The 25,355-nt window shown below is 42.5% G+C and overlaps 2 protein-coding genes across 3 annotated transcripts in view; both read right to left on the bottom strand.

Annotated features, from left to right (window-relative positions):
- Positions 1 to 1,606: 1,606 nt before the first annotated feature.
- Positions 1,607 to 8,716, bottom strand: CLDN34 (claudin 34). The gene is made up of 3 exons (XM_065743902.1): positions 8,614 to 8,716; positions 6,024 to 6,091; positions 1,607 to 2,347 (listed from the first exon to the last, which is right to left on the bottom strand). The coding sequence occupies exon 3, from the start codon at positions 2,294 to 2,296 to the stop codon at positions 1,664 to 1,666; it is 633 nt and encodes a 210-aa protein (XP_065599974.1). The 5' UTR covers positions 2,297 to 2,347; positions 6,024 to 6,091; positions 8,614 to 8,716; the 3' UTR covers positions 1,607 to 1,663.
- Positions 8,717 to 18,552: 9,836 nt separating this feature from the next.
- The window catches only part of SHROOM2 (shroom family member 2), a 116,336-nt gene continuing 109,533 nt past the window's right edge, over positions 18,553 to 25,355 (bottom strand). For both annotated transcript variants that reach the window (XM_065741356.1, XM_065741355.1), the window contains 2 exons: positions 22,581 to 22,853; positions 18,553 to 19,417 (listed from right to left, as the gene is read on the bottom strand). In XM_065741356.1, coding sequence (XP_065597428.1) covers positions 19,151 to 19,417; positions 22,581 to 22,853 — 540 coding nt within the window. In that variant the 3' untranslated portion in view covers positions 18,553 to 19,150. The remainder of the gene's footprint in view (positions 19,418 to 22,580; positions 22,854 to 25,355) is intronic.

Genomic DNA, 25,355 nt, shown 5'->3' with positions numbered 1-25,355 from the left:
TTCTCTTTGAGCTAAGAAGAGTAAATGTGGATCCAACCCAGTCATTTAGTGAATATAGCTAATTAATACACATTTCAGTATATATGAGAGCTCAGAAAAAGTTGTAGAATCAGTGATTTGCTGTTAAAACTCAAGTTCCTAGTGAGGGAATATTGATCTTGTATTTGTGCAGGAAATGTTGGCAATAACACATACATCTTATTTGCCTTACAACAGCAGAAAGATAATATCTAATATCACTGTAATCCCTGTGGGAAGAGAAAACAGTTCTGTTGATGTGCCCATTTAAAAAGATGCATACCAATGTAGTACATGAAGTACAATAGAAATCAAACTAGAAACAATATTGAATAAACAAGCTGTGAGAGCATGAGTCCTTACCAGCACAACACTGACAGGGCACTGCAGCACTGCAAACAGCCCAAAGACAAACAACTACACCTTATCAATTACAAATGATGAGATAGGCTGCTGGTTCAGAAGAGAGAGACAACCAGAGGGAATGAATGTGCTGTAGCAATTCCATATATGAAATCAGTAGAACAAAGACAAGACCATGAGGAAGATGCAGAAGAAACAATGGAATGCCAGGAGAAAATGAGGTAGTAATAAAGTACTGCATTCCTTAGATCTATATACATATATAATGGTATTAGTGGGGGTGACGCTTGAGCCAGCTACTCTAGGAATCTATTTTAGACAGACATCTTTTTCTGTCTAGACTTTTTCTCAGCACTGACTATAAACAAAGACCAAAGTGACTAGTTTAGGTACAGATGTCTGGGTCAGGTTAGATGAATCACACTTAGAAAGCTGTACTGAATATTCCCAGTTACTAAGAGCACTGATTTTGGCAGCAGTTTTGTAGTGACTTGTAGATGTTGTTTCCATCTTTTGCAATCCTTTTGGATTCAGGGAAGTATCTGATGAAGAAACATACCCTCACAGACTTTTTGGCTTTGCGCAGGTGAGGAACTAGGAGTGCACCTTGCCCATGGGCAGACGTGTTGCAACATAAAATGCAAATAGCTTGAAAGAAAAACAGGAGCATAAAGAAACAGCTCTTTATGTGCCCTGGAGCAAGAGGAGAAACTGGCTAGGTCTTTGTAAGGCAATTCAGGAAACATTTGAGACAATCATGATGACACTTATATTGTTTGTATCAAAAAGTCTCAACTTGCCATGAAATATACTTTGCTACAGATACTGGTTCATAATGGACAAAATGTTTTAGTACTAACAAAGAGACAAGTTCACATTTCAGGTGTGTCATTCCATGTATTTCTAACAGGACAATTAAATCAGAGTCAGCTCTCTTTGAGCGCAGTAAACATCCAGCACAAAAAATAAGTTAATCAATAAAGTTTGCGTATATATATATATCTGTATACACACACACACACATATATATATACACAAAGAAGACAACTGATAGAGCTTAGTAATTACCATTGCTGCTCAACAGCAATTATCTAATTATCTCAAAGACAAACTTCTGGTCACGCACGGCAATCAAGATGATAGTTCAGTCTTGCAACAACATAGACTGGCTAGAGGTAGTCTAAAATGCTGCAGCTTCTTGCTTGAAGAACCACTTGTGCTGCCATCCTTATATTCTGACCATACTCTGAATACCTATGGAGTGATTTGTCCCATTGGGATTTCATGTGTTTGTGGTTACAGGAAATCTGTAGGAGAGAGAAAAGGTCCCGCTCAGCAGCAGCAGGATGGCAGCTATAATCCCAATGGGAATGGCAGCACCGGCTTCCTGTGCCACAGGACTGGAAGGCATGTAGTAGGAGGGGGGGAAGGCGATGCTCTGGTTATGTGTTACAGAATAGAAGTTATAGCTCACCGGAATCAGGACACACAGACCTGAAAATATATAGAAGAAGCCACCCACTAGGAAGAAACGGGTGATGGGAATTTTACGACTGATTCCCATAGAAATATTTCTCAGAGCAAATACTGTGGCAGTCAGTCCCAGCAATCCCGTGACCATGGCAATCACCAGGAGACCCTGAGCAGCATAGATTTCACCAGGGATGGAAGAATCATAACCACTGAATTTATGGCAGAACTGTTCTTTGTAGCCAGGCGAGACATGAATATAACTGATGAAGCAGACTTTCCAAATCCCCACCCAGGCAACTCCAGAGGAGATGATGGTGGTGTTGTCCACGTGCCACACTCTCCAGTCCACAAGTCCCATGGAAACGGTGCACAGAATCCAGCCTATCATCCCCAGTGCAAACGAAGCCAGCTGGAGGTGAGAGGTGCCAACCGAGGAGCTCATCACGTGGGGCTCTGCTCTGCCACAGCCTTGCCATGCAGCGAGAGAGGAGTGCTGGAAAGGAAACACGGCATAGAACCAAAGGCAGTGTGACTGGGTGCACCTGTCAGTGAAAGGCAAGAGAGTGCATGTGCGGGGGAGGCTGGCAGTCACTGCTCCCTAACTCTGGTGAAGTGCTAAGCTCAGGGTAGACAAATAATTAGGCTTTAATTTCGTATATTTCACTGTATTGGAAGGAGAAGAAAGGGTCTCTGTCTAGCTCCCTTAAAAATCTCTATTTTAAACCCACAAAAGGAAAATTCACATCTTTCCAAGTTATCTTTTCCATTTAACTGCTATGGTCCACAGGCTGTCATATGCACCTTAAACAATCAGTACTCCTAGGCGTACCTGGCTTTCCTGAAGGTTGAAATCTTCGTATTCCATAAATCATCTGAAACAACTTTTCTCCTGTGTCCATTGCACTCAAGACAGAATAATGGAATCACAGAATGGTTTGGGCTGAAAGGGACCTTCAAGATCATGTAGTTCCAGCCCCTGCTATAGGCAGGGATACCCCTCTAGACCAGGTTTCTCAAAGCCCCATCCAGCCTGGCCTTGAATGCTTCCAAGGAGGGGGGCATCCACAACGTCTGTGGGCAACCTGAAAGTTGCTCCAGTATATCTTCCTGTGTTTGTATCTACTTAAAACAAAACTAATTTATAAATGCTTTCTTAATCTGATATTTATGTGCAGAATGATCATATATTATGCAAGCAGTGACAGCTATTAATAGCCACACAGTATTGCAGCCATCACATTAAGTTAGAAATGGCTTTTTTTTCTGACACGTTTCTGTAGTAAAAGTGTTGTTTCTTTAAGCATAAAATGATCTTTCTTAGGAAAAGAAAAAGAGAGCAATCAAAATATTTCTGTGTTTATTGCCTTCTACTTTTGTTTGAATCAGTTGAACACAGAGAGACTGCATCTGAACCACATTAAAATACCCAGAGCCCATATTTCTGTAACGCTGTTCTCAGGCACATTTAACACCCATTTAGTCAGTGATTGATATCAAATTCATAGAAGACAGGTAGTTGCACTGCTTGGTGTCACTGAGAGCTGTTGGGTGTATGGTGTCAAAATAAATCTCTATGGGTTTAATTTGTCCACCTTTCTTCTCACAGAATTAGATTAAGTGATTGTATCCATTATGGAGTCCTCTACAAATCACATTAATTAAATGGTATCAATAATTAAATTTTAAAACTGAAAAATAGGAGAAGTTCTTATTTTTTTATCGATGAGATTTATCAAAAACAAAAAATAAGAAAACATTTAGGATGAATGAATCCAGTGCTTACACAAAGCAATTCTAAAAACAATGTAAATTAACCAGATAACGAAGCTGGAAGTCTCACTCTTTGATGAGGTACGAATGTCTAGAAACACATAAAATGACTTATCATGGCATCATATGTGGGAAATGGTTCATTTTTTGGCTCCTTTCTCTACCTGCTCACTGTATCTCATCTGAGCTAATGTGGTAGTGCTGACTTAGAGAAAAATCCAGATGGAAAAGAAGTACTTTGGAGATCAGTGGCAAAGCTGAGTTACAATTACTGTGCTTGGCTGTTATGAAAAAATGAACAGAAGCCCATACTCATGACTCCTCATTTTGGGACTCAGCAAGAGTATAGTGAATGAAATGTTGAGATTGGCAGGGAAGTTGCTTGCCATACAAGAACATATTAGAATCAAAACAGTGATCTGTTTTCTGTTTCCTGCCTCTATTGTTGAGAATATTAACATAAATACTGTAGGTTTTGCTGCTATCTTCAAATTGGAATGGGCATGCCTCACTCACCAGAAGGATTGATTTAAGAGAAGGATTTGGATAAGAGCGTATTTAGCATCAAATTTCTCATATAAATCAGGAGCCTGTGCAATGCCTTAGAAGGCATTTCCAAGCTTATCTTTCAATACAGATTTAATATGTTTGTCGGATCGCTCAGTGCTTTGCCTGCAGGTCTGGCACACGGTATTTATGTGACCCATCCAGCACATTCCTTTGGGCTTCATCGTGCCTCTCTTGGAGGAGCTGCACATCCCACGGGAAAAAGCATTAGGGAAAGCCACTCGCACCCAGCAAACCCCATTTCCTGGGGCCTTCATGGTATTTCTGAAACCATGGAGCATGGGCAAGGCAGCCATTTCACTCCCAGGTCCCAGCAAAGCCAGGAGCAATTTGCAGAGAGTGTCCCCAGCTCCTTTGGGATGGGAGAACCTGCTGCTAACTTGATATATCTTTGCATTAAAAAGATTTTTAATTACGCCTCTTGGTCCCTGTGCAAATGTCCTTTCTTGACCTGTGAGATGAAAAGGTGAACATCCAGCTTCTATAGTGGAAAGTTCAAAGCACAAATCACAGGGCAGCCTGTGCTAGCACAGACAGCAATGGCATCATCTGTCAGCTGATTTGGTGCTTCAGTAAGGACAGAAATACCTGAAGTTAATTTAATTAGCATAGTAAGATTACCTATATGATCTGAATAACACCATGATGTAATGTGATGACTATAGGAAATCTCCTAAGGCAAATGAACTCATACTCAGTCAGCTACAGGAGGTCTTCTGAGCCATTAGCCACTTTCCTGGCGGGCAATTCTTGACTGAGAAGCTCACTCAAAGCTGCAGATTTCAGCAATCAGAGGTTACATGCCAGATACCTCATGCAAAGGAGGTCAGTTACAAAGCCGGTGGGGCAGGGGGAGGCAGCTAGGCCCACGTGGCATGTGTGCCAGGAGACACAAGGCCTGACCCAAACTGTTTTCATCCAAAGGAGAAGAAGGAATGCATTAAGAAGTGGCTACGATTCCACCTCTTGATGTCCCAAGGTCACACCAGTGGTATCACTCCAAACATCTGCAGCACTTCCAGAGACCATTTCTTTTCAAACTGTGGACACAACAGCCAAAAAAGGGGGGCAGCTTCCACAGGCTTCTCCCCTCACAGTCCTCCGCTGTCACTTGCAATCTTAACTACATCTTTAATTTCTTTTATTTGGGAGGGATTTCCTTCATGGATCTATTTTTAACCAAATGCTCCACCCTATTAAAATTAAAATGGAAACCTGATAGCGTTCAAGGGGAATTTGCACAAAGACAGAGGTTAATGAAATGCTGGTACGTGCCAGTGAGTTAATCTGAATGTAAAATCTTGAAGGATCCTTCCTGTTTTACCGTGGATTTTCATTTAAATCAAGCAGTGCACAGTGAGTAGCTGTTTAAGAAGTGCGTGGGGCTATTGCTCACGTATTTCAGGGATGTAATGACATATGGCCTACCCCTCCTCCTTGCAGGGAACAGATGAGGATGCCTGGAGCTGTGGTGACTTTCCTGCAGCCACAGGCTTGCTTCTAGGAGAAAAAATGAAAGCGAGCCACTCTCTCAACTACCACGTGGTTACACAGTGATTTGGGGGTCACCAGAGCTTCAGGCCTACCCTTGAAAAGAATAACATGAAATGCTACCATCTGAGAGGTAGAGATCAGTTCTTGGTCCCATCTCTTGATGTTTGCAGGAATAAATGGAGCTGCATTTCACATTTTGTCAACACTTCTACTTCCAGCAACCAGTAATACTGACAGAGGGCAGTGGCTGTGTTAACAGTTCTCAGAGTTGTGAGACACATTTCACTTTTGGAACTAATACTAGGCCCCGCATAAACCATTTTTCCATTTTTAATTACCTTCAGCAGTTTATATGCATCAGCTGGCCTTCAGATCTGCTTTCTAAAACTGAACGTCTCTTAAGGTTCTGAAAAAAAAAAAAAAAGAATTAAAACCCTGCAGGTGAATGAAGAAGCTAAAAAAATAAGACATGCATTAGCTAGAATGCTCTCATAATTAGTGCATTTAAATGTATGTGGGCCTTTCAGGTTATTGGGTCTCAGATGACCAGCCAGGACGAGCTTCTGTGCCAGGGTCTCAAGTGTAGGTCCTTTCCAACCTAGAGTTTCTATGTTCTATGTTGTAGGGTGACATAAGAGAGTCCCTCCAACCACACAGCTTGAACCCAACGAGGTTCAATAATGCCAAATGCAAAGTGTTGCACCTGGGCTGGGTCAATCCCAGAAACACGTACAGACTAGAGCAGCACGGAGTAGAAGCACTTGCGGGTTCTGGTGGACAAAAGGCAGGACATGAGCCAGCAGTGAGCTCTTGCAGCCCTGTATTCTGGGCTGCATCAAAAGAACTGTGGCCAGCAGGGAGAGGGAAGGGATTGTCCCTCTCTGCTCTGCCCTTGTGAGGCCTGGGGCCTCCAGAACTGTGGAGTGAGTCGAAAGGAGAGACATGAAGATGATCAGAGGTCTGGAACACCACTCCTATGAAGAAAGGCTGAGGGAGCTGGGCTTGTTTAGCTTTGAGATGGGAAGGCTCTGGAGAGACATAAATGTGACCTTTCAGTACTTGGGGGGACCTTAAAAGCAGGAAGGAGACCGACTTTTTACATGAGCAGAAGGTGATGGGACAAGAGGGAATGGTTTTCAATTAAAAGAAGGGAGATTTAGGTTATAGGAGGAATTTTTTTACTCAGAAGGCCGTGAAGTGCTAGCACAGCTGCACAGAGAAGCTGTGGTGCCCCATCCCTACAAGTGTTCAAGGCCAGGTTGGATGGGGCCGTGGGCAGCCTGAGCTGGTGGGGGCAGCCCTGCCCATGGTGGGTTGGGGCTGGGGCGCTTTGAGGTCCTTTCCAACCCAAACCATTCTATGATTCTGTGATTCCATGCACCTCCTTCCTCTCACATGTTTACATCTCATGTCATGCACTCCACTGTTCCCCCCTCTTTTTGTGTTTCAAAATAAACAATCCAAAGCAGCCTGCACATTTGTTCCAGCAAGGAAGAATACAGTGAAACTGACCTGTGTAAATGCGCTTTGCCATTTTGGGAACAGATTTTATTTGGTTTGGTTTGATGCCAGAATGAAGTGAAACTGATAATTTCTGAATATTGCTCACTGATTTTTCAGGCCTTACTTTACTTTCCTGGGATTGAGCCCATCTTAAGCTACAAATCAAAGTGAGGTAACGTTGCAGGCTTGCATGGAGTGTGATGGCAGTAGGTTTGAACTATGACACCTCATTATCACAGGTTTTACTACGATCTACATAGATTTCACTGGATTGTTTTGCTTTTGCCTTGAGGCTTGAGTGAAGCCAATTACAGCCTAAGTAGAACAGTAAAATCTGCTCAGAATTACAACTGCTGGAAAAACAGGACAGCTCCACTGGCTATGTTGAGATGGCACCCTCCTGGGAAGCTTCATCGAGGAAAGGGAAACCCACATGCCTATCTGGCACAAAACAAACACAGCTACGCCGTCAGGAAGCAGCCACGGCCAGGCCCTGGGAGCTCACAGAGCAGGGAGACCTGGACATAGAGCATGGGCTGAGGGCACAGGAAGAAGTTTCTCAGAAGTCAGAAGGAATTGGACCAGATAATGTCTGTAGGAGAAGTGAAGAATACCAGCAACATCCTGAGCATCAGCCTGGGACACACTGCACAGTGCCCGTACCTAAGGAACTGCCAGCAAAGGGAGAACTGGAGAGCACGCAGCCCTCACACAGCAACTCGGGATTCTCTTTGTAGGCAGAGGGTGGGTGGCTGAAAGGAGAGCCTTCCAGAGAGGTAGGAGACAATGCCTGTTCCTCTGTAAATGATAGCACAGCTAAGATAAAGTACACTAAAAACTGTAACAACGGAAGAGCAAAGATCCTTACTTTGCCATCTGCTGCTGAATGGCTCTGCTTTGGGAGTGCTGCTGCAGCTGTAACCACCTTGATGAGAAGTGCCTGATGAAGTCTTCCTATACAAAATATGTGCAAGGTTATTATTCCCAGCTCACATAAGCAGGAATTCATTTACATTTCTTTCTTTTATTTTTTTTTCTCAGGTTTTTAAGCAAATATTTTAGCTGCAGATGTCACCGGGCACCACGTGCATTTTGAAATTAACATTCAAATCCCACTTTCAAAAAGTTTTACGGCTGAGATGCAGCTTTATTGGTCTATACAGGGCAAGGCTCACCAGCCAAATCCTTTGTTCAATCCACATCTTGCAGCAAACAGGAAGTAGAAAAAAACCAGCAGCAGCAGAGCGATTAAGAAGATCTCTTCCTAGCAATATCCCTGTGACTTGATGCTCAAAAACTCGATTCTTCAATTCTCAGTTGGGAAAACATTCCTTACAGGAAACAAATAAATACTTAAATATCTCCCCATCTGTTCTCCATCAGCACTTCATAAAAGAAGTCGTATAAAAAGAAAAGCAGGCTTACTTCTGTGGGGCTGAGCGTTGTCCAAGGCTTTGAAGCAGCGTCAGCTGGATGAAGCAAGTTCCAGAAGAGAGGTGGAAATAAATACCCCCGCAAATTGTCAGACTTGCGCTACCAAGCAGGTACCTCGCGGTTCCTTGTCACTCTCCCACTAAGTCAATAAAGATGGAAGAAGTCAGTTAATCATTAACATACTATAAAAATATGTAAGCTTTACCATATGCCATCTTTTCTAATTGCTGCAAAGCACTTAATGAAGTATATAAGTACCTCTTGTGTGAAATTCAGTTTTCCATAAGACGCTCTTTCAGTAAAACCGCCCTCGTGATCACATGATTTTCCAACCAGAGACCACTGTGGTGCCCCTGAGCTGATGGCCTGAAGGGCACAGAATCTTCATTTGAAAGAGAATGATTTCATAATGCTTTCTTCTTCATCAGTGTTTTCTCCTGTACTTATACAGGTAATAAAATCAGCGCAGCTCTGCAGTAGGGAGAAATGTGGGGGAGAAGGAAGAGGTTTTCCAAGAAGAAGCTGAAGCAGAACAGCTCTCTCATTGGGCCGTGGTTTACAGTACCCATATGTCAATGCAAATAGTGTCCTAGTTGGTATATTCGTTAATTTTATTGATCTCTTTAATTTAATATACATATTTGCCTCGCTTCTTGGATTTCCCTTGAATGTCAATATTGCTCCTTACAAACAGTAAGGAGCTCTCATCTCCCTTCTGGTTTCTTCTCTTTGAAACCTAGAATAAATTATGCTGATCTCTAAAAGAGGCGCTGGCTCCTGCAGCATTTCCAGAGCTGGTACTGAAGGTTGGGGAAGTTTATTTCACAGGAGAAGTATTCTGGAAAGGGACGCCCTCCATGAAAAGCTCCTCTCACCTGTAATTAGCACCAAGGCTGTTCATTGCCACCACCAAAGAAGGCTGCAAAGTGTCATTAAGCCATATCCTCCAATTCTCCGCATCACCTTTAATCCAGTTCCTGCCGTATCTCCCAGCTGACAATGATTCACTGGCTCCAGTGCAGGTAACAGCGTGGCTCCATGGGCTGAGTGTCCCCTGCAGAAGGCAGCCACGTGGAGGTGTTTTGTTGCTACAGCTGTGCCATTGCGTGTCAAACGCTCCAACACACTGAGCCCCCTGATGGGTTTGGTGTCATGTATTAGACTGGAGTACGGCTGTTTGTGACAAGATGATGGGTCTGTTGATTTAAAAGGACAGCATCCTTGGGCAGTAGGCAGCTGGGAGACAGGTTCTTGTTTTCTTTGATAATGGTGTGAGACAAATTCTGCAGGCAAACCTATTGCTGATTTTGCGTGTGAAGATACTGCACGCAGGCTGCTTGCCTAACCGGGCTATCGAAGCAGTGACAGAACAACTCCCCTTTGCTGCTCAAATCCATATGCATCTGTATCTCTGACCTAGTTCTTCCCGCTCCCAAAAGACCGTTGTGGTATTTAAAGATTAAACCATACATTAAAAAAAATAAAATAAAAATAGTGCTGTATTTGTCAACTGACATCAGTGCAACGAAGTACATCAACTGGAAGTCTATAGCCCTTTGATGAAATAGCCAGCAAATCCAGCTTCATCACGTTAGTGAGAAATGTAACAAGCATGAAACAGAATGGAAGCAGCAGATGGGAGTGCAAAATCTCTTTTCTCATACACGACTATGACTTCTGTGGACATTTTATTCGTTTTTAGTGTAATAGCAGCAAATTGCTGGGAAGTAGGTGAAAATTAAATACAGTTTCTGCCTGTCTTATTTAAAGGAAAACATTTTACACATCAGATATTATTGATCTCGAAACACCAAAGGTTAATGCTTTTTCAAGCAGGAAGCATTGCTTTCTTCCTCCTTTGGCCAAAGTGCACTGAAATCAGTGGGAACAGTTTTGCTGACTTCAAAGACCTTTAGCTCAGGCCCAGTCCCTTCTGTGGTTTAAGGTTTCATTACTAAACACCACAGAACAGGAAATATTTGTTTTAAGTTATTTTTCCTTTTGCTTGCCACGCTGAAAAAAAGCAGCCAGAAACCAAGATGCTTTGCAGGATGTATTGCTGAGCAAATGGCCCCAAATATGCAGCAGACAAACCCTGTGATCCACTCAGAAACTGAGGCACAAGTATTTTCTTGACTTTTGTTTCAAGACAAAGGCTGCTTCTCCCGAGAAACCCAGATATCTTCCTGCATGGCAACAGGTGATGTGTTAACTGGGGATAAGGGTAGTTGTGTCCTCGCCCTTTGTCAGCACTTGCTTTCTGCAGGTCATTAGACAAACATCTCTCCAAACCCAACGCTGCACCTGACAACAGGCTTAGCTCCATGAAGAATGTTTGCACAAATGCCTGTCTGACTCTGTACCTTTACAGCCAAACTAAATTGCCCCTTGAAGACTGGGAAATACAGAGATGAGACAACTTTGTCAAATGACACCTGTGACAAAGTGCTTCCTGGCCCAGAGGTAGCAGTTTATCTGCCCGCTTTGTGTGTCTCCTCAAATCCAGATGACTCAACAGTACATTAAATAACACTGAATGGTACAGAAAGGTGAGGGTTTGCATGATCATAGAGTGCATAACCACTTGTCAGCAAGCATTATCCCGCTGTTGAGGCCTACACCATAAACAACCCTCTGGACACCTCCATAGCTGCCGGACACTTATGAGCTGTTGCAATAATATATACCCAAGAGTATGACCCTTTTGAAAGGGTTAATATCCCTGACACTTTTACTGTGCATGACATAGGAGTGGGGAAAAAATCAGCAGGGGATTGCGCTGGGAGCCGTGCAGGCAGGCAGGCTGCTCCTTGTGGCTGCGGCCAGCAGCGGTGGGATGGTCAAGGCACAGCAACATCCTCCTGCATTCCTAAATGTGACCCTGGGCCTGGCTGCTCTTTTTTAGCATGGCAAAGGTTGTTGGGCATGGCTTTTGCTCCCTCAGAGTTTATTACCGTGACTTTGCCCTGCCAAGCCCAGCTAAGGCTGGGAGTATGCAGGGATCAGAGCTCGCCCAAGGTTTGCCTCTAAAGAGAGGCACCTGCAGCTGTGCGCAGTGGGCAAATGACACAACATCAGGCACTCATCACCACCCCAAACCATACTCACCCTGTTATCTGGTGGTAGCAGGTGCTGCCTGCTCTTATGATTGACCCCATCAGCTGTGAGGTTCTCTGGCCCCAGGACACAGGGATGGTCAAGGAAAGAATGATTAAAATCTTCATTTGCACATACACAGAGGAACTGAAGCTGTCTCTCAATAATAGTTTCAGGTACGTCACCTATCATGTCACTGTATTTTGGTCTGCAAAGTACCAAATAAGAGTCCCACATGCTTGGTGCCCACCATCCTCTGTGTTCCTTCTGTTTATAACTTTCTGACCAACATTGCAGTGTAACGCTCCATCAGACTGACATAAAATGAGGCATCCAAAAACATTACATATGTTTTCCCTCTTAGCAAGAGATACAGTATTCAGTGATGGCTTCAGGTACTGAAAGCTGAGAAGCCCGTACTTCACCATGTCCTGGCTTGCTTTCTTCCAAGCAAACTCCCACAGCACTGATGCCCATGCTGATGGCTGAATATTTAATGCTACCCAAACTGTGTCAGACACTTTTCATTCATGATCAAAGCTACCCTGGAGTCTTCACAGTGACACAGAGCAACTCATCTTTGTCCTCAGCTTCTCCTGCATTGCCCCTATAAATGAGACAGAAGACTTGCAGGAATTTCCTCTGGGCTCAGTTTTTGGAAGCAAAATTCATGTGTCAGTTATGGACTGAGTGATTCTGAGAGGTGCGACTTTGCTGTAACCACAACTCAACAAGAGACTGATTAAAAACAACAGATTTTTTCTTTGTCTCGAGGAGAAATTGGTGCTTTTTCTTTTCTGGAGACACGGAAAACAAAAGCTCTCACGCACAAAATGAAGGGCTTCTAAAATTAGATACGCTCCTGTGGTTTGGGCAGCTTTGTGGTTATTCGCAGATACCAAGAAGTAGGTCACTCAAAGCTAACGAAGATGTTTTCCCTGGACATGTTGACATGTCAGAGCCAGTGGAGAAGACCACCTGATGAGAGGAAGGTATCGACATGTCACACTCAGTTTTCACTCTGCCCTGGCTGTGTTTCTGTGCTTTGAAAGCACTGCAGTGCCAAAACGCCAGGCTTTTTTTCCCTTCACTGGAACTGACTTTGCAGCTTGTCCTTATCAGTCATTAGAAGTCACAAGAAAATCAAATTCTAATCAATTTCCATTAATGGGAACACAAGTGAGATATCAATAGAAACCTTTACCTGTTAACGAACAGAGCTTTCAAGGTTTGAAATGCAGCTTCCTGCTTAAATAATAGCGCACTGTTAAAGCACAGCTCTAGGAGAACAACTGATGATTCACAGAATCACAGAACTGCAGGGGGTGGAAGGGACTTACAGGGATCATGGAGTCCAACCCCCTGCCAAAGCAGCTCCCTAGCCCGGCTTGCACAGGTAGGCGTCCAGGCGGGTCTTGAGTGTCTCCAGAGAAGGAGATTCCACCACCTCTCTGGGCATCACTGTGACCCCATGCAGTTTTTAAGTCCTTGCTTTTGGGTCTAATCCTGCCACCCCATCCATGCAATGTCCATCATTTGCTCCTTGACTAATTGCCTTGCATGCCACCACACGAAAACACAGTTTGGCTTAATGCACCCAAACAACAATCTTTCCAATCTTACAACTTTGCTCTTCATCATTTGCCATACATGTGGTGATACTACTCTGCCTCTTTTGTAACCATCTGTTTGTGTGGTGGAACTGCCCACTGCATAAAAATGCTGGTCTAAATAATTCGACCTTTCCAAAACCAGTGTGATGACAGTTTACCAACATCAGTTGTGTTCTTTTGTGCAAGCAAAATCCCAGAGAAAAGCCTGGCTGCTCACTTGGTAAGTGGTCCACCAGTGACAACAGACAAGATGGAAAACATGCATCACACATTGCAGGTGGTTCAAGTACCATAGCATGCCTAGCAAACAGGGTTGCTTAGAGGATTTAGGATGAATTGAAAGAAAGGATGACTTCTTCCTCATTGGTGAATGCCCATCAGGGTCAGAGCTGTGCCAGTGCCTCTGGAGTTAAGAGTGTTCCTGAACAGCAGCACAGTGTTGTCCCTCCAGACGTGCCTGAGGCAATGCAGAATTCTTCTGAGTCTTTCTCCATCTATTTCAATTTCAGTGACGCTGTGAGGATTTTTTCCACAACAGTAGTGAGAAATGCCTGCTGTACCAAACAGGAACAAGAAGGCTTTTCTGTCTCACATATGGAAAAAACAGACAAGCAGGAAATTCACAGCCTGACACACTTTCAGGCTTGTTTAGTTTCTCTCCCCTTGGAGTACCTACCCTTCCATGTTTTCTTGGTTTTCACTTCCTTCAGATCCATATCATCCTGTTATTAATAAAAAGCATTCAACCTGCCCCACCCCTTTCAGATTGGCTTTGGTCACCTCAATCACCACAGTCCCATTTCCCTTTTTATCGTTGGAGGAACTATACCCAAGTGTGAAAGCTGCTGCAGTTGTAATCCTTGGGAGTGGCAATGAATGTTGTTCACGCAAATCACGCTTTTATATTTGGACACTGAGATAAACAACCTTATCTTCCATTGCTTATTATTTGTTCTACATTTGCTCATTGTATTCCTGTTTGGAAAAGACACAAGCTTAATTTATCAGTCAGCTTTTTGGGCCATACTACAGAGGTTACCTGGAGTAAGGCCTAGTTAACACAGCTGTAACTTAGTACATACTTAAGCCATTCTGTCACTAACTCCATGGAAATAGATCAGCAGAGATCTACAATTCCTGAGTATTCTCACCTGTGATATGGAGCATGGAGATTCCACTTAATCACAGAATTGTAGGGGTTGGAAGGGACCTCTGGTGATCATTGAGTTCAACCCCAACAGCCAAAGCAGCTCCCTAGCCCAGGTTGCACAGGTAGGTGTCCAGGCGGGTCTGGAACATCTCCAGAGAAGGAGACTCCACCACCTCTCTGTGCAGCTGTGCCACTGCTCCGTCACTGCACTGTGAAGAAAGATACCACTTTGCTGGGATTTCCTATTACCAAAAAGAATTCTTTTTGGTTAACTTCCAACACTGTGTAAATCTTTGGAGCGACTATCACAAAACTCTCTGCTTTCCTTAAACAGTCTCCTTTGTCAAAACAGGGAGTCACAAAAGAGAAAATCAAAATTAGATTCATAGCAGTAGTTACCACTAAAACCAGCAGGTCTGGCAGGAGTGAGTGGCACAGCCCCGTCTCAAGGCCATCTCTGGATTTAAGAGACTGCCTCCAAGGCAGAGGTATCTGTGCACCTAAAAACAGAATGGTTGTGAGAATTTTAATTTAAAATAGGAGAAAATGAAACATGTTTCACTAGAAATATCCTCAGGAAAGGCTCAGCTCTCAGCTGAGGATGAACAACAGTTGTATAAGGTTATATATAAAAACCCCACAAGGTTAGAAGTGAGGTCTCAAACAATAGCCCATCTTGAAAAGATTATGCCTACTCTGCCTTCTAGGTGCTATGGCAGCCTGGGAGAATTTATTTCCATTCACATTTCCTCCTGGGATATGTTAAATTAACCTACTTTAAACAGAATAGCATTATTCATAGAAAAAAAAAATCAGAACAGGAGATAGGGAGAAGGAAACCCAGGATTTCAGAGGTGACATTTTAAACCATGCGGGTAACACAACTTATTATTTGTGGAGCATTATAATTAGTTAAGTTATAGACTGCAACTGTGGTAAGTGAATGCGATGACCAGTTTACCACAGCTGACATAACTGACAACATGCAGTCTCGTCCTTTTAAGCTGTAATTATTCTTATTTTTTAATAATAATTACTTTGTGAGTAGGTTCTGTACAAATAAGTGGGAAAACAAAACTCAAAACCTCACTACCGAGACGCCTTAACCAGAACAAGTCTGTGAACTTCTGCAACAAAGGACTGGACACCACTGAGGATTTGAAGTTTTACTGCACACCCATTGTAAGGCCTTGCTACTGGACTGCCAACTAGCACTTAATCTGTAGAAACTGAGACAAGTGCTCCCAGATCCATCAGCAGAGCTTCATTAGGTAAAGACCACCATGAAAAGGAGACACCTTTGAAATCTGAGGTCGGAAGTACCCTAACTCATGAAATAAGGGGTCTAGATTCAGATTAAGGAGCTATTCTTTCCCCTGATCTATAATTGCACACACAGCTAGACCCAGCTGTACCTGTAATGCTGTATTACCCAAGTGACCTGGAAGCCTAGCACAATGAGAGGGATGCATGTACTTGCACAGGGAGTGAAGAATGAAAGCACCATTAGAGATTTAGAAGAACTCTACAAATACCCATGTATTTTCCTTCCTTAACTTCCTTTACTACAATGAAGACCTTCACAGACAATTCATGTCCGCGACGATTTATAAAGCTGTAATATGTTGTCTGTAGTCATTTGTGCTACAGATTTGCATACACTTGTTCCTGTTTCCCAGTAAGATGAAATTAAAAGTTCCCGTGGAAGCCCGTCAGAGATGGAGAGCTCACAGTCATCTTGTATAACGTTTTGAGAACAGCCAGCTCCCAATATTTCCACACAAAGCATCATTCCAAACACAGGATGAAGGCGAAACTGAAACTGCAGTCACCTAAGCAGAAAAATCTCAATGCCTTCCCTGGTGTATGCTCTATAAGCTGTAAGATTTATTTTACCCACTTCGTGACGTATCCTCCCTTCTGCCCTTTCACACACACTCGCTTAGAATACCAAATAGCCAGCAGCATACATTAGCATTTCTGGTACTTGCATGGGGACTTGAGAATGACCAATTAATCTAGATGTTAATCAGTCTGTGAAGACTGGCCTTTAAAAGCTATAAGCACTGCTGATTTGCCCCACGAAATGGTTATCATCACACGGCAGAACAGCGGGCTTTCACAGTTACAACTGCACACACAGAGCACGTCCGTACATTGAAATATACAGTTTATTTTCTCAAAGTCAAGCAATACCATTTCTCAGTAGGCAAGTGTTAGGTGTTAGGCAGGAAAACTGTACATTTTCACTCTGGGCTGCAGGGTCCAAACAATCGGAGGAACACAGTGGAAATCTTTCACTATACAAAGAGATCCTAAAGTTGAGAACAACGTGAAGAAACAGCCATCTCCAGGACGCCAAAGGCAAAACATTAGCACCAGATTTGTTCAAAAAAGCAACAGTGTAGTTATTTACAGATTTACATAAAACATCGGGAGGCAACCATCTTCAGGCTCCTGGGGTGAGAGACTTTCGGCAGGTTGATGAAAGGAAAGGAGAGAACGGTGTCTACACAATTGTTCCGTGAAGAGGAAAATATATATAGCATTCACAATATTGCTACCTTTATCGGAAAGAGCTAAATCAAAGTACTGTATACAAACACATCGTAATTATATTATTATTCACATTTCACATACACATTTCAGAGTAACCACAATATGTAAAATCTTTAAAACGCCACAGATAAAACAATGCACACTTCTCCAAGCTAAAGACGAGCATAATTTATTTGGGAATTGTTTAGTTTTGGGATTGTTATGGCTAAGGGATAAGTGAGGACAAAATGCATCGCTTGTCCAAGTAACATAGCAGCAAGTAATCGTGAGATGCCAAAGAGTAAATTTCAGAACGAGGAAGAAGAAACTAAGGTCAGCTGTAGCTCCTTCAACACGGCAGCTCCACGTGACCTCAATGCAGACAAAACCGTTTTGTTACAGGTTTGGTCCAGGTACACAACGCAGTGCACTACAGCACGATAATGGCCCTTCCAACGTTTGCACGTGTCTACAAAGGAATTGCTTCCAGAAGAGTTTTGCACCAACTCCCAGAGAGAACCTCTCGGCTTCTCTCTCTGTGAATGAGATTATCACGTGAGAGAACAGGAACCTTCTGTGACTGCTTTTTTCTCTTTTGTACATCTAACTGCTTGTATTTCCGACCCGGTTTGCTACAGACTGGCATTCACATTGGCCTCAAAAGTGGGTTCCTGTTGAGCAACCTGTTCAACTTAAGGAGAGATAAATAGTTTCCTTACTATAGTGAAAAGGAATATACAAAAGTCATCCAAGACTCTCCTGTGCCCACTGAACTTCATCCTTAAAAGGTGGCTTTCAGACGCTACAGAATTCCTCTGTAGGTATCTGAGCAAGTCAACACAACCTAGTACAATGCTACAACATGAGTTATCAGCTCTTCTTAGAGCTATTGGAAATCATACCTAACAGTCAATGGCAGGATTACTGGAACATAACCAGTAATCGGATACTGCCAAACTGCATGCACTCATTTATCACTGTGTAATGAAGCAAACAAACAGAACCCACTTATGGTCACAGTTACAAAGCAGAGTTGCTGCAGGTAATGCACAGTATTTACACGGCAGAAATGGTTTATATTGCATTTGGTAGTCTGAGAAAGTAGAAAGAAAAGAACAGCATCACACAGGTCAACTTCAGCATAATTTAACTGTCTATAAAAAAAATCCAAAAACATCACAATGTTCAGTAATCAGAAGAAAATAGAAGCAGTATCTTTAGCCTACATTTATTTTCATAAAATGTAGCAGTTTGGAGAGAAGAAAGAGAAGAATAAGCATAAAAAGCACAAGAACGAACAACCGAGCTTTCTAAATAATTTAGATGAGAAATGTTTTGGGAAAAAAAAATCAGCACAGCATTTCCAGCCTGTTTTTTAAATCAAGTCTAATTTAGTAAAGAAGCTCATGGGCATTACAGTGAGACGGTGTAAAATTACATCTTGGAAATTAACTTGTCTATAAAAACCTTCAGCAAGACAGCTAGTCGGTAATTTGCAAGCTGGTTTCAGAAAGTGTTCAACTGAGACTGATTTCAGAGTTACTTCTGTGAGGGGAAACTGCAATCCTACATACAACATTACAAAAAAGTGTCTGATGCCACAGGATCAGAGTGACACTACATTTCAGTAATCTGAATATATTAGCTATAAGATGCACATTTCCCCTGCTCAACGTGTCTTAAAAAATAATAATAAAAAAACCACTATGTATAGATCTTCCGTACTTGTGTGCATTCAGAAATTGCTGTTGGGTTTCCCAGCAATCTGTACAGGATCTGAACGTAAAGGAAGTATACATTCTATTCTAAAAAATGCTTGCATGCACAACTGCTACAGACTTTCAGCTTACTGAGCAGAAAGGTTAAGAGTCTATCCATCTCTGTGGAGCTTTCTGTAACTTAAACAATGACAAGTGGCTGCAGAGTCCAGCAATAAAAACGTATTCTAAAAAATTAAATACATCATCCCAAAAATGAAAGATTATTGCTGTTGTGAGAGCTGCTTTTCTCTGATGCACCTGTTTCTCTATTGGACCCTCAGAAAAGCCAAGATATTCACGTGTATACTTGGAAACGCCCCCATCCCTTCCTTCTTCCCCATTTTTCACATCCTAGGTCAATCTCTGTCCTTTCATTTGAGCCGCTCAGGTTGGAGGCTATCGGTCAGACATTTAAGCTGCTCTTCCCCCAGCTTGATCTTGTCCTCAAGCTCTCGCTGCTCAATGATGAGGGCCGACTTCATTTTCACAAAGTGCTCGTAGTCCGCTAAATTCTCCTCACTCAAGTAGTTCGCCAGAATGTCAAAGACGATGCGCTCTCGGCGATCCAGGTTCTCCTTCAGTTCTTTTGCATCTTCATGTTGCTGGGTCAGCAGCTTCTGCTTCTCCACCAACGTCCGCTTAGGAGAGAAGAAAAACAGTTAAAAATTCACTGGGTTCACCAGCTTGAGACAACGGCTTCAGCGTTAAAGTCGTACGTCTGTTTTAATTGCAAAGACAAAGATTTCCCTAAACGCATAGAAAGGTGGAATAAAGGATTTACAGAAAATTGCTTCTGTGGACTACAGAAACTGTCTTTTCAAGTCGGAAGTATGAGACCAAGAGGGATGCACACCAGCGAGCTGTAACAGATGTATGTCAGCTGCACACATGTCCTGCGATGTCTCTTCTTGTATAGAACACTCAATGCTTAGAACGTAAAACTCTTCTGCTATTAGTATATTGAAAACGTGCAGACTAGATTAGCTCAAGGTTCAAGATCAGCATTGAAAACAACAAACAGAAATTATACATTATCAGAAAGTTCAGTCTTCCCTTGAACCAGGGGAAAAAAAAAACCAAACACATTTTGATTCATTTGCAGCAGAGCTATCTGCTGCAAAGAGATGGAAAGACTTGTCCAAAATTCACTGGCAGCCATGCCCAGACTTGGAGAACACCTCTGCTGTTTTTACACATGGAGAAGCAGCAGGAGAATCAGAATTTGATGGACACAAGAGGTCACATATCAACCAGCTGCTAGCTCAGCTGTGTAGTGATGTGCCTAGTTCTGTGGTGGGACCTTTAGTCCTTTGAATAATTCCTGAGCTTTAAGTTGTACCATTTCTTCTTACTGTACCGGTCACATGACTCAAACAAGGGGATGCAGAAAGGCAGAAGGCAAGAGATACATCTCAAATTTGATTTCACCTCTGTCAAAAATGACTGACACCAGAAAGCTTGTTTTGAAGGGTAAAGAGATACACTGGCAGCCTCAAGATGCCATTTTTGAGGGACTCTTTGAGTAATGCCTAAATGGTTCACCAGGCCTACAAGCACGACTGCTTGTATGCACCACTCTGTCAGGTGTGTTAGAGGCAGGTATTTTTGACTCTTCCTATTGAGAGCCTTTCTCAGTGATTGCTGTTTTGAACCACAGCCATGTGAAAAAGGATTTCCCCCATGTCCGTGACTTCCCAGCATCCAGCTCCTAAACTGCTATCCTTGCCACTTGCCCTTGGTCTAGCAGCCACAGGTCATGTGAGCCTACACACCCGATCCAATCTGTGAACTGCTCATTCAACGCGTTAGGGCTCTCACTGCATTCTGACTTTGGTTGATAGGGAAAGTAATAGGAACACGTTGGTCTAGTTGTGTGGAATAAAGGGGGCTGGTAGCTATTTCAGATTAAATCACTGCCAGCAGCTAAAGCTGAAACATCTGATATTGTTTCTCATAGCAACCTATGACAGACCACCTAATAGATAGAATATTATTTCAACAGTGATCGTTTGCTTGCTTGCACTGTTCATTTACAAGTCGGCCGAGCTGTTTGCTTGTTCCTAGAATGTGCAAAACTATCAGAGAAACGTTTAATAGACACCATCAGCTTAACCCCAAAAAACAGCAATCACCAGGGACATGATCCCAGGATGGAAGTAATCTCCCCTATATTTTATTCACATGATATATTAGCAGTACACCAAATATAATCCTGTGGTCTACAAAATAACAAATCTAAAGAAGCCACACATGTCAGCCTAAGTTCAAAGATACACATATGTACCTCTGCTCAAATTATATTTCTAGTCACACGTAGCTGGGGACATAATTCATTAGAGAAGCATCTCTGACAATTCGGACATCTACCTGACTTCACTATGGCAAAACTACGGTGTCAGTGCATGAGAAAGCAAATAGGGATTGGAATACATCAGGGGGTTGGATTTCTGTCTGTCTACATTTGATAGCAGAAAACACAGACAATTTCTGACCTCCTTTACTACACCTCCTACTTACCTTCTTTTTCCATATCTAGTTAAGTAAGTTATTTTTATCAGCTCTCAAGTTCTGTTTCCTATGTGCTTATGTTATCTGGTAACTCTTTTCCCAGCTTACACTCCCATCTTTGAACCCATTAGGCAACTGCAACCACATTTAGAAAAAAATCTGTCTAAAAGAAGATTAAATTTCTCTTAAGTTTCAGAAGCTTTGATCTGCCCTCTAATAAGCTGCCAAATACCTTCCCTTTGCGTCTATCGGAAAGGGGTCTGGACAGCCATTAAACAAGTATGCTTGGCAGCAGCTGGAGCCAAACAGTACAAGCACAGCTTCAAACTAGTCGCAGCACTTACTGAGGAGACAATGGAGTATGCTGAGGAAACAACATAAGTCCACAGCACACAGACAAAAACCTATACAATACAATGCTGCTGGCACTTCAACTCAGAACAACAAGCCACAGATCCCACTCTACATTCATTTAACTGCAGAGGATAAACTCACTCGACACATAACCTCTCCTACAGTTATTGTGACCTGTAATTTTCCCACATCTAAATCTCTCTTTCTCTTTCAGTGCTCCTCCAGTATCCCTAAATATCTGCTTCCCAGCTAGGGCCTGCTGGTCTCTGAAACTAAATGAAGTGGTCCACCACACCCATAGGTAGGGTCCAACAGGTAGGAGTATCATGAGTGCCTATGAATTTTTCACATCTCCTGGGTCTCCTTGATTACCTTGATTGGGTAAAAGATGTTCTGCACTGAAAAATTCTTTTGGCAGTGCTTCCCTATCACCTTTTTTAATTTATTTTTAAGACTAGTCCTTTCTTGCCAGGCATTGTAGAGGAATCCGGAGCACACAAGAAACTTCTTTGTCACAATCTAAAAAACTTTCTTTTAAATCACAATCCTTGCTGAGTATAAAGAAATCTGTAAGCTTTCTGTATTTCAGCACAAAGTCACACTTACTCCTTTTCCCATCTCTTGCATTGTCAGAGAGAGCAGTATTTTTTATCTCATTAGTTATGCTCTCATCAGAAGCTTTCTTCTTCCGTTAATATTTCTCTGAGGAGCTTCTTTTCCAGTTACGTTGCCACCCAAAACACCGCTTTGCCTGCCAAGCCACTTGTAGTTTTAATATTCCAAGCAAAAGCAAAACAAAGAGGTAAGTTTTAAGAAATTGAAGGAAAATGGCCTTATGAGATGTATCTGTTCATCGTCCCTTTGTATTTGAGATGAACACAAGGAAAAAACCTCATCAGATTCATTAAATGCAGCTACATTACTATTGTACTTTCTTACCCGCTCTTCAGGAGAGGTGTTTTCATCCAGGTTATTAAGAGCATTTTCCACCCGGGCCAGACGACCTGAAAGTGACAGCAGGAGGTTGACTACTTTGTCCAGGTCTCCGATAAACATCTTGAATTTGTCGAACTCATTTGGTTTGCAGACTTCTTTCACAATGGCCTCCACCTCCTCCCCCAGTATATTGTTAGCTTGGATGTCTTCCAGAAGCGTTTCCCGAGCTTCCCTCAGCACTTGCAGCTTCCTACTTATGCTGTCAATAAGTTCTTGCTGTGGAAGATAAAAAGGCGGCGAGAATTTATTAGCGCTACTGAATTTTTCCTCGCTTCCAATTGTGAAAGTCGCATCAGAAATCTAGCACAGCTATGTGACATTTTTAAATACACTGAAACTCCCACGTGGCTTGGACAATGAGTGCATTACTCATAAATACATGTCTAAGGCAACTATAGCATTGCTGGATTCAAAGCTTCAGAATGTACACCTATAATGCTCAGCTTGAGACCCGTGTTACAGCAATTCACCTCTATGGAAAGAAAGATGAAAGATGTTTTTTTAAGTAAGCATTACTGCAGCTCCTCTGAACGCCTTCAAAGCCTACTATGGAGCAGCACGAATTACAGCACATCCTCTTTCGAAACATCGTGCCCACAGTACCTTTCTGAAGAGCAACATTACACCTCAAGAAGGTAAATAGCACCAGAAAAACAATCCTTTATTTTCCACACGGCAGTTAAAACCAGGGCACCTCTAAGCTTTTTATTCCTTTCTCTAGAATATTAACATCCTCCCCCAAACAGCAGTCCTTCCACTCTCGGAACATCTGAAGAGTTATCACTGCCATACAGCATTTCTGTAGGGAACCCATAATCCCTGTGGCACAGAACAGGAAACAAAATGTAATTCTACAGCATAGAAAGTCGCCCCGTGCAAAGTGACTCCCAGAGAGGACCACACTAAAGCCATTTGGACTAGCACTGTCCTATGCCAACCAAATATTCTCTCCAATTTGCAGCTTGACAGTTTCTCCAGTGTGATCTCCCATTGTCTGCCATGTGCATGCCTTAGCTTGGAAAAATCATTCTAAGTGGGACACCGGTAGAGCCAGAGCAAGGATCCAAACGTCCTCCTGTCATGGTTCTGTGGTTTTTGTTGTGCTGCTGATATTCCACATCATGACATCATGTGGTGTGTTGGGAGTTGAAGAAACCATGACACCTCCCTTAATGACCTGGGCTCCACCCAAGCTGCCTCTCTGCATTTGGGTGGGAGGGCCTTGCCTCAGATAGCCCCATTAACTTCCAGAAGTGCACGAGGGTGGAGCTGCTTACAGTCAGTCGTCTACCCTAACGTGACGTGAATCACACTCCAAAAATACCCCATTGATTTAAATATACATGCACATTCAGTATCCAGCTGATTTCAGGTATGAACATTCCCCCCAAAGCGTTCTTTAAACACACACCTATTGCTGCCATTTATAAATGAAAATGGCATAGTTTAAAAAAGTCATTACCCTTTCTTCTTTTTTTTTTTTTTTTTTTTGCAAAAAAATTGCTTGTTACATTCTTTAGGAACTCTTTCTATATAAAAATATGATTGCAAGCCTTAGTGATTACAGAGAAATATACTGGTAGCAGCTATTGCTTTCAGATGTCATGGAACAGTCATTGCCAGCTTATTCTGGGAACAAAGAAATGTCTGCCATCTTAACCAAAGGCAACTACACTCCAAATAATGAAAGCAGGCTTTTTGAAGGTAGAAATTCAAACACACGGATTATCTGAGCTGGTATTCTCCTTTTTGATTTAATATAATAGGCTAGGTTAATCTGGTTTTGGGTTATCTGTTGGTCTGGGTATCCAAAAGATTAAGGTAGTAAGCAGTTCTACAGATGCCTGCTTTACTGACTGATTAATCTGCAGGATTTGATTTTTTTTCCCCTCTCTTCTTTCAATGCAAATGCACAGTTTGATTTACATTATGTAGGTCACAGTGCCATGCTCTCATTTCCCTCAGATGACATGCACATGCACTGCTGCTTTGTACCATACGGAACAACAGAATACTGCTCTACTCTATGTTACTATCTCCATTTCTTCATTTCGGCAGCTGTTCTGTGACTTTCATTGACCAAAAAAGATTGATAATGTGCTCAATATTTACCAGTCTATACTGACAGTCCGGATCAGGAATCCAACCAGGTCTCTTTCTTAAAAAATAATAGTTAGAAAAAAACACCTTCACAGAAGCATACTAATTACACATCTACTGGTAGCTGAAACTTGGCTCTTAAGGAACACTTCTGCAGGTGAGAGGACATTTAACCCCTCTTTACAACTGTCATATCTTTTAAGATTTGGTTTATGATTACTGGCTGCTTCCTGCCCGGATAGAGCGGTCATAAAAGCTACGTGCTTTTTCTAAGAAAACCTGTATGATGCTCAGTGAGCCCAAAAGATCTCCGATCTACATCTGAAAACTGGCAGATGAATAATTTACTCCTGTGAGTTCTGCACTACTGAGCAAGAAAACAACAAAACCTGATCTTTTCCCAGTGACTGCTGCTGATCTGACTAGCAACACACAAAGCTGCAGAGCAGAGCGCTTCTCAGGCGATTCACTCAGGTGCTGCTTAGCATCTTTACATAAATCATTCTCCTTTTAGCTCATCGCTTCATTTTGCATAAATCTCAGGCCTAAAAAAGAATCTAGCTTTTCTTCTGTTAATGCTGAGACTCTTCAGGAGTTACTGATGCCTTCCTAAAGGCA

The sequence above is a fragment of the Cyrtonyx montezumae genome, unplaced genomic scaffold (assembly GCF_038088225.1).
Source record: "Cyrtonyx montezumae isolate F1298 unplaced genomic scaffold, pur_monq_1.0 scaffold_3, whole genome shotgun sequence".
NCBI lineage: Eukaryota > Metazoa > Chordata > Aves > Galliformes > Odontophoridae > Cyrtonyx > Cyrtonyx montezumae.
Note: the sequence above shows the minus strand (reverse complement) of the source record. Positions and strands in the feature narration are given on the sequence as shown.